The sequence below is a fragment of the Melanerpes formicivorus genome, unplaced genomic scaffold (assembly GCF_026170545.1).
Source record: "Melanerpes formicivorus ecotype bairdi unplaced genomic scaffold, bMelFor1.0.p_v2 SCAF_25, whole genome shotgun sequence".
NCBI classification, from domain to species: Eukaryota; Metazoa; Chordata; class Aves; order Piciformes; family Picidae; genus Melanerpes; species Melanerpes formicivorus.
In genome coordinates this window covers 11,246,425-11,258,639 of record NW_027142377.1, presented here as the reverse complement: position 1 = coordinate 11,258,639, position 12,215 = coordinate 11,246,425, and the positions used below count along the sequence as shown (strand labels likewise).

The window sequence follows — 12,215 nt, the reverse complement described above, 5'->3', positions numbered from 1 at the left end:
AAACCACAACTGCCACAAGCAGCCTTGTCATACTCTTATCTCTTCCACCCAGGGCAAGGTGAGGGAGGAGACAGGACACAATCCAGAAGTTAATTAAAAAAATTAGTATCATGTAAATACCAAATCTGCTAATCCCAGGAAAGCTGAGCAACTGATTTAACCACTGAGGTTTGAGGGCAGTGCATCTCACTCCTAGGCTTTATATTCCTATCTTAAAAAATGTAGACCCATTAGGAATAACTCTGGACGAAGTGTTTGCTCTTTCCAAGTTTAGATTAAATAGAGGAATATGTTTAAAGCCTTGAAAGAGAATATGCAGCAGCAAAACTTCAATAAGGTTCTAGTGCAGTATTTTACAGCTATAATGCTCACCTGGAAAGGACACACTTCTTTTTCTTACTGCTCCTACAGATTCATAAGAAGCCTTACCAATATGCTACTCTCCAAGCAGCAGTTAGATAAAAGCATACAACATATGAACTCACATAAAACAAAGTTTTGAGAAGTCTATTCATTATTTTTAAGATTTAGAAGAGGTTGGATTTTTACTAAGTATGTAGCAGTAGAGAATGAAGGCTCGTTCTGTGAAGAATGCCAGATCTCACACTGCTTATTTGGTATGCAGGGCAGGACAGACTGCAGAATCCTACACAGTAACCACCACATGAAAAGATTAGGAAAGAAACACTTCTGAAGGACTCCTACTTGACAGTACCAGAGGTACTAGGTAATTTTCAAGGAACAACCATTAGTGTAGTTAGTGACCTGACAATGAAAAAAGAAGAAACTGTCCCGATTGCCAAATTTGGTTTCCACATTTCTCTCCTGCGACACTGAGGAGTTCAGTTAAATATTACATGCTTCAGTTTCAAATGCTTCAAAGCTCCTCTGTAAACTTATTTCTCACAGAACTACCAGTGAGAGAACTGACTACTTGATAACTAAAATTCAGGTACCTTTATAAATAAAACACACTTGTATGAATCACACTTCACACAGTGACACAGGAGCACACAGGACTCAGACTCAACTGCTCAAGTGTTTTCTACTTCCCTGTTCCTCAATTGAAAACAAAACGATCTCTGACCTTTCCAGATCATCCACAGCTAGTAAAGCTGCCAAAAGGAGTTATTAAATACACACATACCAAGACCCCTTGCTCCTTCCTCACATGATTTTTTTCCAACCTTCTTCCTGAGACACACTGGAACAGCTGCAGGTCTCTGACAATCTGATAATCATCAGTTTTCAGAAAAAGAAACAAACAAAATAACCCCAACCAATTCTACAGCACTTCTTTTCACTTCCCTTTTTTAGCTGGGATTTTTATATGTAATGGGCAGTAATTTCACAAATGTTCATTTCAATGTGTTTCACTTATTCTATATAAAGAAGGAAACAAGCAAAATACAAAATAATCCATACTCCTACCACAGGAACCTAAACTATCTGGATTGGCCAGAAACACCATCAACAGCTGAACACATACATGTTCCATATGCATAAAATGGAAATGCAAGAAGAACCCTCACTGAAAATAAAAATAGAGTGGGTGACACAATTTTGTGAGGGCTAACAGTACATAACTAAACCATACTTACTTTAAATGCAGTATTTTACCTTCTAAAAGCATATACTGGCCATCCCCTGCATGGTGAGAATCCAGTGTCAAATCTGTAAGCTTTTTCAAGATAAATGGGGTAATAATCAGGACAAGACAAATTTCAGAAGCATAGAGAAGAGTTACTTCCAGGCATTCAAAGGAAAAGCACACATTTTACCTTGAAAACAGCCTGTTAGACTGAGCAGGCAAATCAGAGGCAGTTTACATGACCATGAGAGACATGACCAGCAACAGAAGCCTATCAATTCCCTCAGTCATTTCCCTCAGGCTTCACTTACTGTTTAATAAAAGACAATGTTTGATGCAATGATCAAAACTTTAAAGGAGCTTGCCTCCAAAAGTGTTTTTACTTTTCATGGCAGTACACAACTGGGAAGGAATACACCAGATACAGAGCAACATTAAGGGCTTACTTCACTGAGGAACAGCATGTATTAAACTGAAGTTGAACCTTTAATGGCTTTCATTTCATTATCCTTCAGCCATATGAGCTTTCAGGTATTTCACTCTCACAATATTAGATATAAAGTAACAAAGAGTACTGTTTTCATTTCTTCATGTATGATTAAATAAAGAGAAACTGCATAAGCCTGAAAAGTAAGTTTTAACTACAAAGGAGCTCAAATTAATCTGTCAGTGCTGCTATATTTAACCAGAAATTAAATGTTTGGTTGGTTACCCTTCTTGACATTTGCTAACAGTAACTCTACTGTAGAAAACACTGTTTAATTAAAAAACAGAAGGCACAGAAACATACTGAGCACAAAGATGTCACTATGCCCACGAAGCCCAGAACTACATGCCAAATTGCTCTAATATTTACATATTCTTTATGTAGGAGGGGGAGATGTTAAACCATTAATTATTTGTTTTAATCCAGTTGTGCATTAAGACAGTAACAGAAAAGAATTACCTATAAAATGGAGTTAATCACTTTTTCCTCATGAGTAAAATGTAACAGCAACATTTTCATGTTATCACCATTGCTAAATAAAGGAATACAAGCAGAAGCCCATGAATCCTGAAGGACACCAAGAGGCTAATGGCACTGATGCATGTTCACTACATAAACGGTAGTTTTGAAGGATTTAAAAGAATAATTGCTATTTGGGGTATTGGGGAAAAAAACCACATGAATTCTAGAATGGTATTACTGCAAACCAAAAAGTAAGACTTCTTATATGAAGGCAAGGAATACTAAAATGAGATGATTCTTGAGATCTTAACTCCTTTGATTTCTCCTTTAAGGGACCCACAAAAGGTTTTATGAGCTCTCAAACTCAGTCAACTGCAAAATGGGCAAATAAAGGTTCTGGGAGGGAAAAAAGAACAAAAGAAAACAACCAACCCCCCAAATCCACCAAAAAACCAAACCCACACCCCATCTTAAAAAAACATTAGAAGTGAAAACTCTGTTTGCATCTCCATTTCTGGACAGGGTCTCTGGGGAGGGGGGGAACAAAAAAGAACAAAAAAATCAATTGCCTGTTCTAAAAGCATTAGGCATCAAATCTCTCACTCCACAATTACAATATACTATTTTTAGGAAATGTACTCTCTTATCAAGTGGACATCCTAAATTGCCCTAGAAAGTTGGCTGCTTTGCTACAGTTACAAAGATGAAGAAAGCACTCTTCTAAATTTCCAGCTGTCTATTTTCCTTTTCTAACACACAGGACAGGATTATGATTGGTCTAAAACTCAGATTTTGACAAATTGTATGAAAACCAATCATGCTCTACAAAGCTATTTAAAACACAGGTACACATATGGAGTACACACTCACATCCCTTACGCACCTAAAAGGAAAGATTGTATTTTTCTAATAAAGGTAAGAGAGAAATAGATGTAAAGCAAGGTTTATAAGCAGTAGTGATTACAATGCTTTAGCATCCTGACTGTAACTTTGTCTCTTCTCATGCTAATTCAAAACAGGCTGCATTTTTTCCACACCCTACAAGAGAGTAAAATGCCATGTTGTAGTAAGTACCTGACAGGCACATAAAATAACACTATTACAAACAGAAATCAAGTCACTCAGCTCCAAAAACTCTACCTTTGCTTACTGAAGTATAAAGCACAGAGTGTTTTCCAGGATGCAGAGTCAACTCTATGTCCAGTAACTATTAAATGTTCACCTTATACTAATATATTTGGTCACAGGCTATGTTCAAAATAAAAACAATTTTAAAAAAACCAACCATACACAAAGTTGCCACAAAAAATGTGGAAGAGGGTAAAATTGAAGCAGCAGCCTGTTTCTGACCTTCAGATCATAAGAGAGTGTGACGCAAGTCCCTTTAAGCCAACGATTTTGATGCAACCTGCTTTTCCCACCCCCCACACATGCTGTATCAAGTTATACAACTGAGATTCAGTCCTCTGCTTTCACAACCAGGATATAATACACCAATTTCACTAGCAAAAGTTTCAGGAGTTGCAGGTAATGATACAGATTTAAACACCAACCTTTAAGGCAAGCAGTTTTACTTGCATAAGAAGTTCCACTAAGACATAAATTACTTAAGTAACTGTACTATTCCTGTCTTAACAGGAAAGTTCCCTCACCACACTCCACACATGCATCCCAAGCAAAGTACCAACTCACATCACTGAAAATTATGCAAATCATCTTACAGACATTATACCTGATAAGCTCCACTTTCACTTTTCCCCCACTCAGTTTGTGATTTCACACAGCCAAAACAGCTGCTCTTAAGACAGCTACACTCAAGTCACGTATTCAGCTGTTGGGACTGTAACAAATACAGTCTTCATCGTGAAACAGGAAAGAATACTAAATTTTTAATTCCAAAGATTTGTGTTTCATTTTTATTCTTCATGTTCTACAAGGTTTATGCAGGTTGTATTTAGCTGCGAGCACCCAAGGAGGTGTAACTATACAAATGTTAATACAAATGTTGTGATGTACACACACACAATATATTTGTATCTGTGTGTCAGACACTGTTCTGAACTATAAATTATTTCACAGAATATTTCAAGAACACCAGCTTTTATAATTCAGACACCTGCTAAACAGCAAGCATATAATTTTGAAGATCCTTGGCATTCCTTTTCCATCAAACAGGAAAAAGTTGATTCCCCCACTACCAGCAGGCAGCAAAACTTTTATTTTGTTGTCATTGTCCTATAATTTGCCTTAAGTATGCCATCAAAAAGCCATATGGTTGTGTTTTATCTAGGCTTGAACTTATATTAACATATCTCATCCAGCAGAAGTACTTCATTGTGTTAAACTGAGAAGCAAAATATCTCTCATGTTAAATAAACCAGATTATTTTTAAACTGAGCCCACTGTTTCTTTCCCTGCCAACATCCAAACATACTCAGAGTCTTACTGCATATAACATGCCACAAATAAACTTGGGACTAACGGGCATCAGCCAAGTTGCAAAGACACACAATAAATTCCAACTTCAAAGAGTAGGTGAAAAACCACAAATTAGAGCCTCCTGACCTTGCTATGACTCATGCAGTAGCATGGCAGCAGTTCTAAAAAGGCTAAATTCACTGCCCTGGAGCCTAAAATGGGAACATTAATTGCAATTTAGTGTGAGTAATAGGTGATTCTATGACAACCCTGTACATTTTCAAAGGACTTAGGGGCAACATCCAAGGCTACTTAGCTAAGGCAAATTCCTCTCATAGCAAGAACCATTACAGTTCATTTCAACTTTACCAGTACACAAAGTTCTACCACAGATACAGAGACAACAGGTAGCACTGAAAGCAGCACGAGCTAGAAGATGGCTAGGGAGGGGGCAGGAAGTGAAATAGTATTGAACTGGTTCCAAGCAGGTTCAAACTGTCACACAACGCAAACATGTGAGTCATTTCGCAACCATCAGTGTAATTCTATCTAAGAATAACTCTTTGCAATTATAAAACCAGTTGCATTTCAATACATATGTATCAAACATCTGACTGCTGAATATATATTAAATACCCAATTAATATTAAAAAAATATATGTAAGGAAGAAAATTGTATGAGAAGACCTAACAATTGTAGAAAGCATACATACTGCACCGTGTCCAGTACACAGGAACGGCCATTTATGAAGGCCTACATACCATCCAGCAAAAAGCCTCGATACACATTCAGAGAGGGTTGGTTTACTGACCAAAGCTACAGGCACTGTCATACGATACTGTTTTCAGTGCCAATGTCCAAAGGAAAACAGGATTAAGCATGCTTTGTAAAATTTACTAAGAGAAACCTATGCTCTACTTTGTGCTATTTATGGAGACGCTGTGTTTTCATCTGTATTGCAAACACCTCGTCAGCTCACACCACGGAGCCAACGTCAGCATAAGCTATACCATGCCACAGTACAGGCAAGACATCAAGGGCATCAACAGTGTTTACACAGCATCAACCCGGAATTTACTCCTGCTAGCACTGAACTAACAAGTAGCCTGTCTTAAGAAACACTCTGCATTCCCACAGCAGAGGTTACATGGAGATGGTATCTCGCACAACTTGTTTGAAAAGGCCAAGAGATAAAACAGGGGGGCAAGTTTACTTTTTGGTGTTTTTTTTAAGGGGCAAAATACAACACACAACAAATAAGCCCACAAGAGGGGTGTAAAAATTCCCTAACTTCATAGCCCGACGGGCAAGCTCTTAGAGACGAAGCCACCTTTGCCCCCGTTTCCAACGTCTAAGTAGCAGCAGGCCCGAGTAGCTGACGCCCCGCTCCCGCCCGGGCTCGCCGGCAGCGGTCGGCCCTCGGCGCCGGCCCGCGGTCCTTCCCCGGCCAAACCGGCACGGCACGGGGCAGCCGACGCTCGCTCGGCTCTGACTAAGCGGCGCCGGGAGGAACCGTTATGAGGCTAGCCTGCCTTCCACCAAGCTGCTCCACAGCCCCACCGGCCCCGGGGTGGCGCCGCGGTAACGAAACAAGCCCGGCGCCCCAGCCTCGCACCCTCTCGGCCCGCAGGCCCCTCTACTGGGCGCCTCACCCCAGGCACTTCCACCCAGACAGGGCGAAGCCCGTATAGCCCCGGGGAAGCGAAGCCGGGAAAGCCTGTCTGGGACACTCACGTCGAGAGCTTCCTGGTCCAGAAGAGTCCCCCAGGCCACAGCTCCTGGAGCTGCACGGCTCGGGCCAGGTTCTCTTTGATCTGCGCGAGAAAGCGGGCGGCCTCGGCCTCCAGGCGCTCCCCATAGGGCAGAAGCTTGTTGTAGACGATCTCCTTCTGCGGTGGCGGTGGTGGTGGGACTGGTGACAGTGGTTCCATGGTCGGCGCTACACTACTTCGCACGCCACCCCGGCCTCCGGCGCTCACCCCGCGGCGCGCCGTGACGACACACCGGGCAACGGCCGGTGAACGAACGAGCGAACGACCGCCCCGCTCACTTCCGGCGCAGCGGCGGAAGGCGGGGGTTGAGGGCAGCACCCGCCTCCTCCCGCTGCACCGGGAACCCGCATGCACCTCGCCCCTTCCGCACAAACAAGGCGTTCTTCCCCAAGGAGGAGCCTCGCAGGGCCGGACTGGGGGAAGAAAGGTACACTGGGGAAACTCGCTCCCTGTTCCCCCTCTTCCTGCAGTGCCGGGGTGGCTCCCGGCAGAGCTGAGGGGAAAGAGTGGGATATCCGTGTAGGCAGCAGCATGCGGAAAACGATGGGGCGGAAAAGCGGCATAACTTCTCGAATTCAGAGTTCACTTTCTGTGGCTTTGCGGTTTTCGTGAAGCTACCGCTATCCAAACATGGAATTCAGAGTAAAAACGTCTACCTTCTAGCTGTTAAGAGCAGAACTTCGGAAGGGAACTGAACGCTAGTCTTCGCCCGACAAGTGTTACGTAAAATGGGGATGGACTTGATAGAGGTAATTAGTTTGAGAGCAGATTGTGCGGTTAAGAGGCTTATTGGAAATAATGCCAGTCAGTGGAGCGGAGCTCAGTGGTGTCCAGTCCCGTCACTGGCCTGTGGGTGTAGGATAAACCCAGTGATAGAGAGGTGGTAACAGTACTAGCAGTACCGATAGCTGTTATCTCCAGCTGTCTCCTGAATATAATTGTTAATTCAATTTCCCCCTAAGAATTACATCGTGACCATACAACAGCTGCAAACTGATTAGATTTAAAGCTACTGACAAGGGCAAATCCTGTTTTCTGATAGTTATGCTTAAACTAGCTCTGCTTATTTTTATTTTTTTAAACCAAAAAATATGGCTAACTAAATGCTGAAACGTTACAAAGAGGGGAAACACCACAGAAAACATAAATGTGATATGCACAGGTCATCACACTCAGATACTCTCATGGCAGTCTTCTGAAGAGGGCATTTTATGTCACAACCTTGTAGATTACATAGAAGAATTTCTACACTATAATTTTTACAGTGACATGAAAGGTATTTGTTGACATCTTTAGCAGAGGCTTTGTTGTCCAAAGAACCAACTTCACCTGCTGTGCAACAGCCACTACACACAGAGCACTAAGATACTGATTTACAAAGTTGTGCAAGTTTGGATGCTAGGTGGTCACTTGCAAAACTAGCATACCTCCCCCATCTTTCTTGCATATTACATACTATTTCTTATCACCAAACTACCCAGCTGGTTTACAGTTTCATCGCCTTCAATTAAACAGTACCTACAAAACTGGTAACACATGCTCTGAGAGGGGTGGCCATGTAGGTAAGAGGCTTCTCAGTTTCCACCAGGATTAAATATGTAGTTCTTAGGGAAAAATGTGCAAAGTATCAGCACCTCAGCCAGTACTAATCTGGCCTCAGGAATATTATTCCTGATTATGGAATCATAAAGAAGGAAAAATAAGATTCTAATTTCATTTACAATTATGAAAGTAAACACACACATAGTACCTGCACCGTCCAAGTATTTTCTAATAGATTTACCTAATATTAAAAAAGCCAATCCTTTTCCTCAGGATTCTGGTGTTTAAAAGTTTAAATAATAAGAAGAATAAATAAATAAAAAAGAGGAACATTTGCCAAGTGAGTCAAAAATAAATGTTGAGTTTGCAATATGTTTTGGCTACAGCAGTGTGTAAAAGCACATTTGGTTCCAAGTCATATGATGAAGGACTAGCTTTCATAACAATGAACCCATCTGTACTACTTGCATCAACAGCTTTTCCCTCAAAGCAGGAGGAATACGAATTGAGAGTGACCCAAATATGGCTGCTGCCTGTTGTTTTTGGCATTAAACCTCAAGAACTGATCAATCCAAGTGTTGTGAGGAAAAAAATACAGTCTTTCCATTCATGAGAAATTCTGGCTGTTAACAGCAGCTCAAGTCACACTGCACATTATTCACATATTCCCTGGCTGGATGGCTTAGCTCAACTAACACCAGCACTGTCAGGGGTGTTCAGGAAACTTGTCACTCAATCTTAAAGATGCTTTTTACTATCTTAGCTCTGAAGCAGCTACTTTCCTACACAGACATTTGGTCAGTTTGTCTTCTGACCTAAACCAAGTAGTTTTTTGGACAGACTTCTATATATTCTACAATTTGGAAAAGAACACTCAGTCCAACAGGAGCTTTGTGTTGCCTGTCTCATACTTGTCCTGGTCTGTGACACGCCCCCACTCTTATTTTACTAAGTCATATTACAAAAATAATGAGGAATAGCTTGCTTTTTTATGTTCTTAGTGATGAGAATCCTCAAACTTTCTCTCATCCCTGCATTTCTAATCCCTCCTCTGTCCTTTCAGGATGGGCCCATGAGAAAAGCCTGTAATTACAGCCTGCTGTCAAAGTGTTTACTCCCCTGCTCCTGGGAAACTGAGTTGCTGTAAAGATTTTGGTTAGTGTCAGTTCCTTGTCTGGTATCAACAATGAAGAGCAGTAATTACAGCTCCTCATCTCCCCTCCTGCACCAGGAACTCAACTGCAGTTAGTCCTTTCTTGAGAAACCATCAGCAAGATGGAAGTAGGATCAGTCAGTCTAACCAATCTTCTGAAGTATGTGAATGCAATTCGAATCACTAGTTTCAAGTCAAATAATAAACGGAAATACTGATTTTGAAAACATTGCATCTAGATTTGTAGCTAGAAAAATCTCATCTGGAGGCATGTGACCTCCTTTGCTTTACTTTATAAACAACAATAAAAAACAAACATGAGAAAGTTTCATGACCAAGAAGACTACCACTTAAAAAGCTATTGCCCAATTTCTATTTTACAGAGAATTGAATCTGGAGGATGGTGGCAAGAATCCATGCAAGGGTGGCAACAAACTGAGGCTTCCTGTGTAGTATGGGACAAAAATAGCTGCTTCTGAAGTGTGATTCAGAGGAACTAATTTTAGGTGCCTAAAGTAAGGCTGTCTAAATACTGTTCCATGTTTCAAGTTGGATAGGGAGGTGGGTTCAGTATCAGCAAAAGCACATTTAATACTGATATTGCTCTATGATACCCATTTGCATAAAAATTTCTAATGCAAGTGTAATGTTCCTCAGCTTAGCCTATATTTGACTAGAAATGAAAGATACTTGTGAAGAGGTTAAAGTGAACAATACAGGTCTAAACTGCAGGACTAACACTGGGATTCAAGGATCTGTAAACTGGTGCATGCTATTGTGTGTCAGGTGTCCCATTAAGAAGAGTTCAAGGTGAAATGCTAACTGTAAATTAACACTTCGTAACAACCTTGGAAATGTAGCTGTCAAAAAGGCCATTTAGGATAGAAGGAATTTTCTAGTTAAGGAATAAAACAGGACTGTAAATACAGTGAAATCCCAGGGAGAGCGAAAAGTCGATTTTGCCACAATTGTGTATTGTAACTTAAAGGCTAAACCCAGAGGAAAACTGAGCTGTATTTAGTATCAAGCCAGAAAATGCCCTTCTGCTGGGCAACTTACCAAGAACTGGATGAAAGCACTAAGGAAGCTGAAGAAAAATCAAGTGAGAAAGAGAATCTGTCTTGAACAAAAAGAGCAGAAAAGATAGCTTGTAATCTCAGGAGAGAGCTCTGCGGGACAATTCAGTAGGCGTTAACTGTTACTTCCTCAGACAGAGTGATACCACTACAACCCCCGTGTGTTTTCTTTTCCAGACACATTGGAATGGATGAATACAGAATCTGATTCATGCCAAATGCATCTTCAAATCCTGTAACAATGCTATGCATTAACTTGCTCATCCAAAGCTCTGATATGACATGACTGGAAAAATGGGTTATCCTTGGAGATTCCAGCCCACTTTTTCTAGGGAAAGAGAGAGTAAGGAATTGGTCACCAGCATCTGGAATGGTATCAGTGAGAGGCTCTGAAACTGGCAGAAATTGAGTCAGAGACATTCTGGTTACCTCCAGCAAATAAACAACTTTGGAAATCAGAGCATTTTGAAATGGGCATCTTGGAGGAAAGGGAGTTTGGGGTGGTGTCAGGGTATCGGAGGTGTTACCAAGTAGGGATCACTTTCAGATCCCAACAGAGCATATGATGGCTTGCTCTGGTATAGCTGCTGAGCCGACCACCTCTGCACCACATCAACTTTTAGCCTTTCCTTTGGTTACCTCATTTGACTTAAAAAAACCCAAAACACCAATATTTGCCTCTTTTCTCATTGGATTCCTGGGTTCTGTGCCTTTTTCTCTCTCCAGCCCATGCAAACATTTCTGTTTTTCACAGGAAAGCTTTCCGTTTAATTAAGACTGTCCTCCCCCTTTGCTGCAGAAATGCTTCCTGGGACAAAACTAAGAACTAAAGACTAAAGCACGCATACAGTTTTACTTCCCCTCTATATACTTTCCATTTTCTTCAGTTCACAGACATCCTGAGTCACAGGCTATTTTGTTGTGTGTAATTAGTGCTAACTAGGTTTTTCATCCCCTCATTCATCTGCTTTTTAAGCTCATTATATTTGTGCAGCAGTGTCCCACAGCCCCAATTTCTGATTCACACACAGTGTGAAAAGTTGTTCCCTTTTGTCATAAACTTGTTACCCAGTAATTTTGTCTGATGCCCACAAGTTTTCAGACATGAAAAATAATGAGGTCTGTTCACCATTTTTGAGTATACAAACCTGTGTGGTATCCTCTGGACAGACAATATTCCTTTTGTCTCCAGAAGACACAGGAGAGTATCACTCTAGTATTTCTTCATATGAAGCTGTTGCAGGCTTCATCATTCCTTCTGTTGCCTTTTCTATTGTTTTTGAAGTGAAGAACAGCAAGAACAGGACATTTGGAAGAACCAGGGTTTACACCCAAGAGTATTTTCTGGTCTGCTCTTTGTTAACATTCTTCTTAGAAGGCTTTTTCTTGACAGTCACTGAGCATTACACTGATCTTCTCATAAGTGTTCACAGTAACTCCCAAACCTCTTTCTCGAATAGTAAATGCCACATCCAGAAACCACTGCTGTTTGCATAGTCTGGTGTGCTTTTGCTCTGCACAGTAATAACAGTGAATTTAGTCTGACTTTTTAATGCCAAGTCATTCAGTGTCATGAGATACTTGTGTATCTCTTTGCAGTGGCACTTGCTTTTACTGCCCAGGATTTTGGCAAAAGGTTTTTAAAAATCCAGAGGACCCCTTTCCATGTAATCACTGATTTCTTGAAAGCATTCAAGTCAGTTCTAAACATAA

The 12,215-nt window shown here is 41.0% G+C and overlaps 1 protein-coding gene across 1 annotated transcript in view; it reads right to left on the bottom strand.

Annotated features, from left to right (window-relative positions):
- Positions 1 to 6,985, bottom strand: part of PSME4 (proteasome activator subunit 4) — a 56,574-nt gene extending 49,589 nt beyond the window's left edge. Inside the window, exon 1 of the mRNA XM_068153326.1 lies at positions 6,694 to 6,985. Within this exon, the coding sequence (XP_068009427.1) occupies positions 6,694 to 6,890 (197 nt within the window). The 5' untranslated portion in view covers positions 6,891 to 6,985. The remainder of the gene's footprint in view (positions 1 to 6,693) is intronic.
- Positions 6,986 to 12,215: the final 5,230 nt, after the last annotated feature.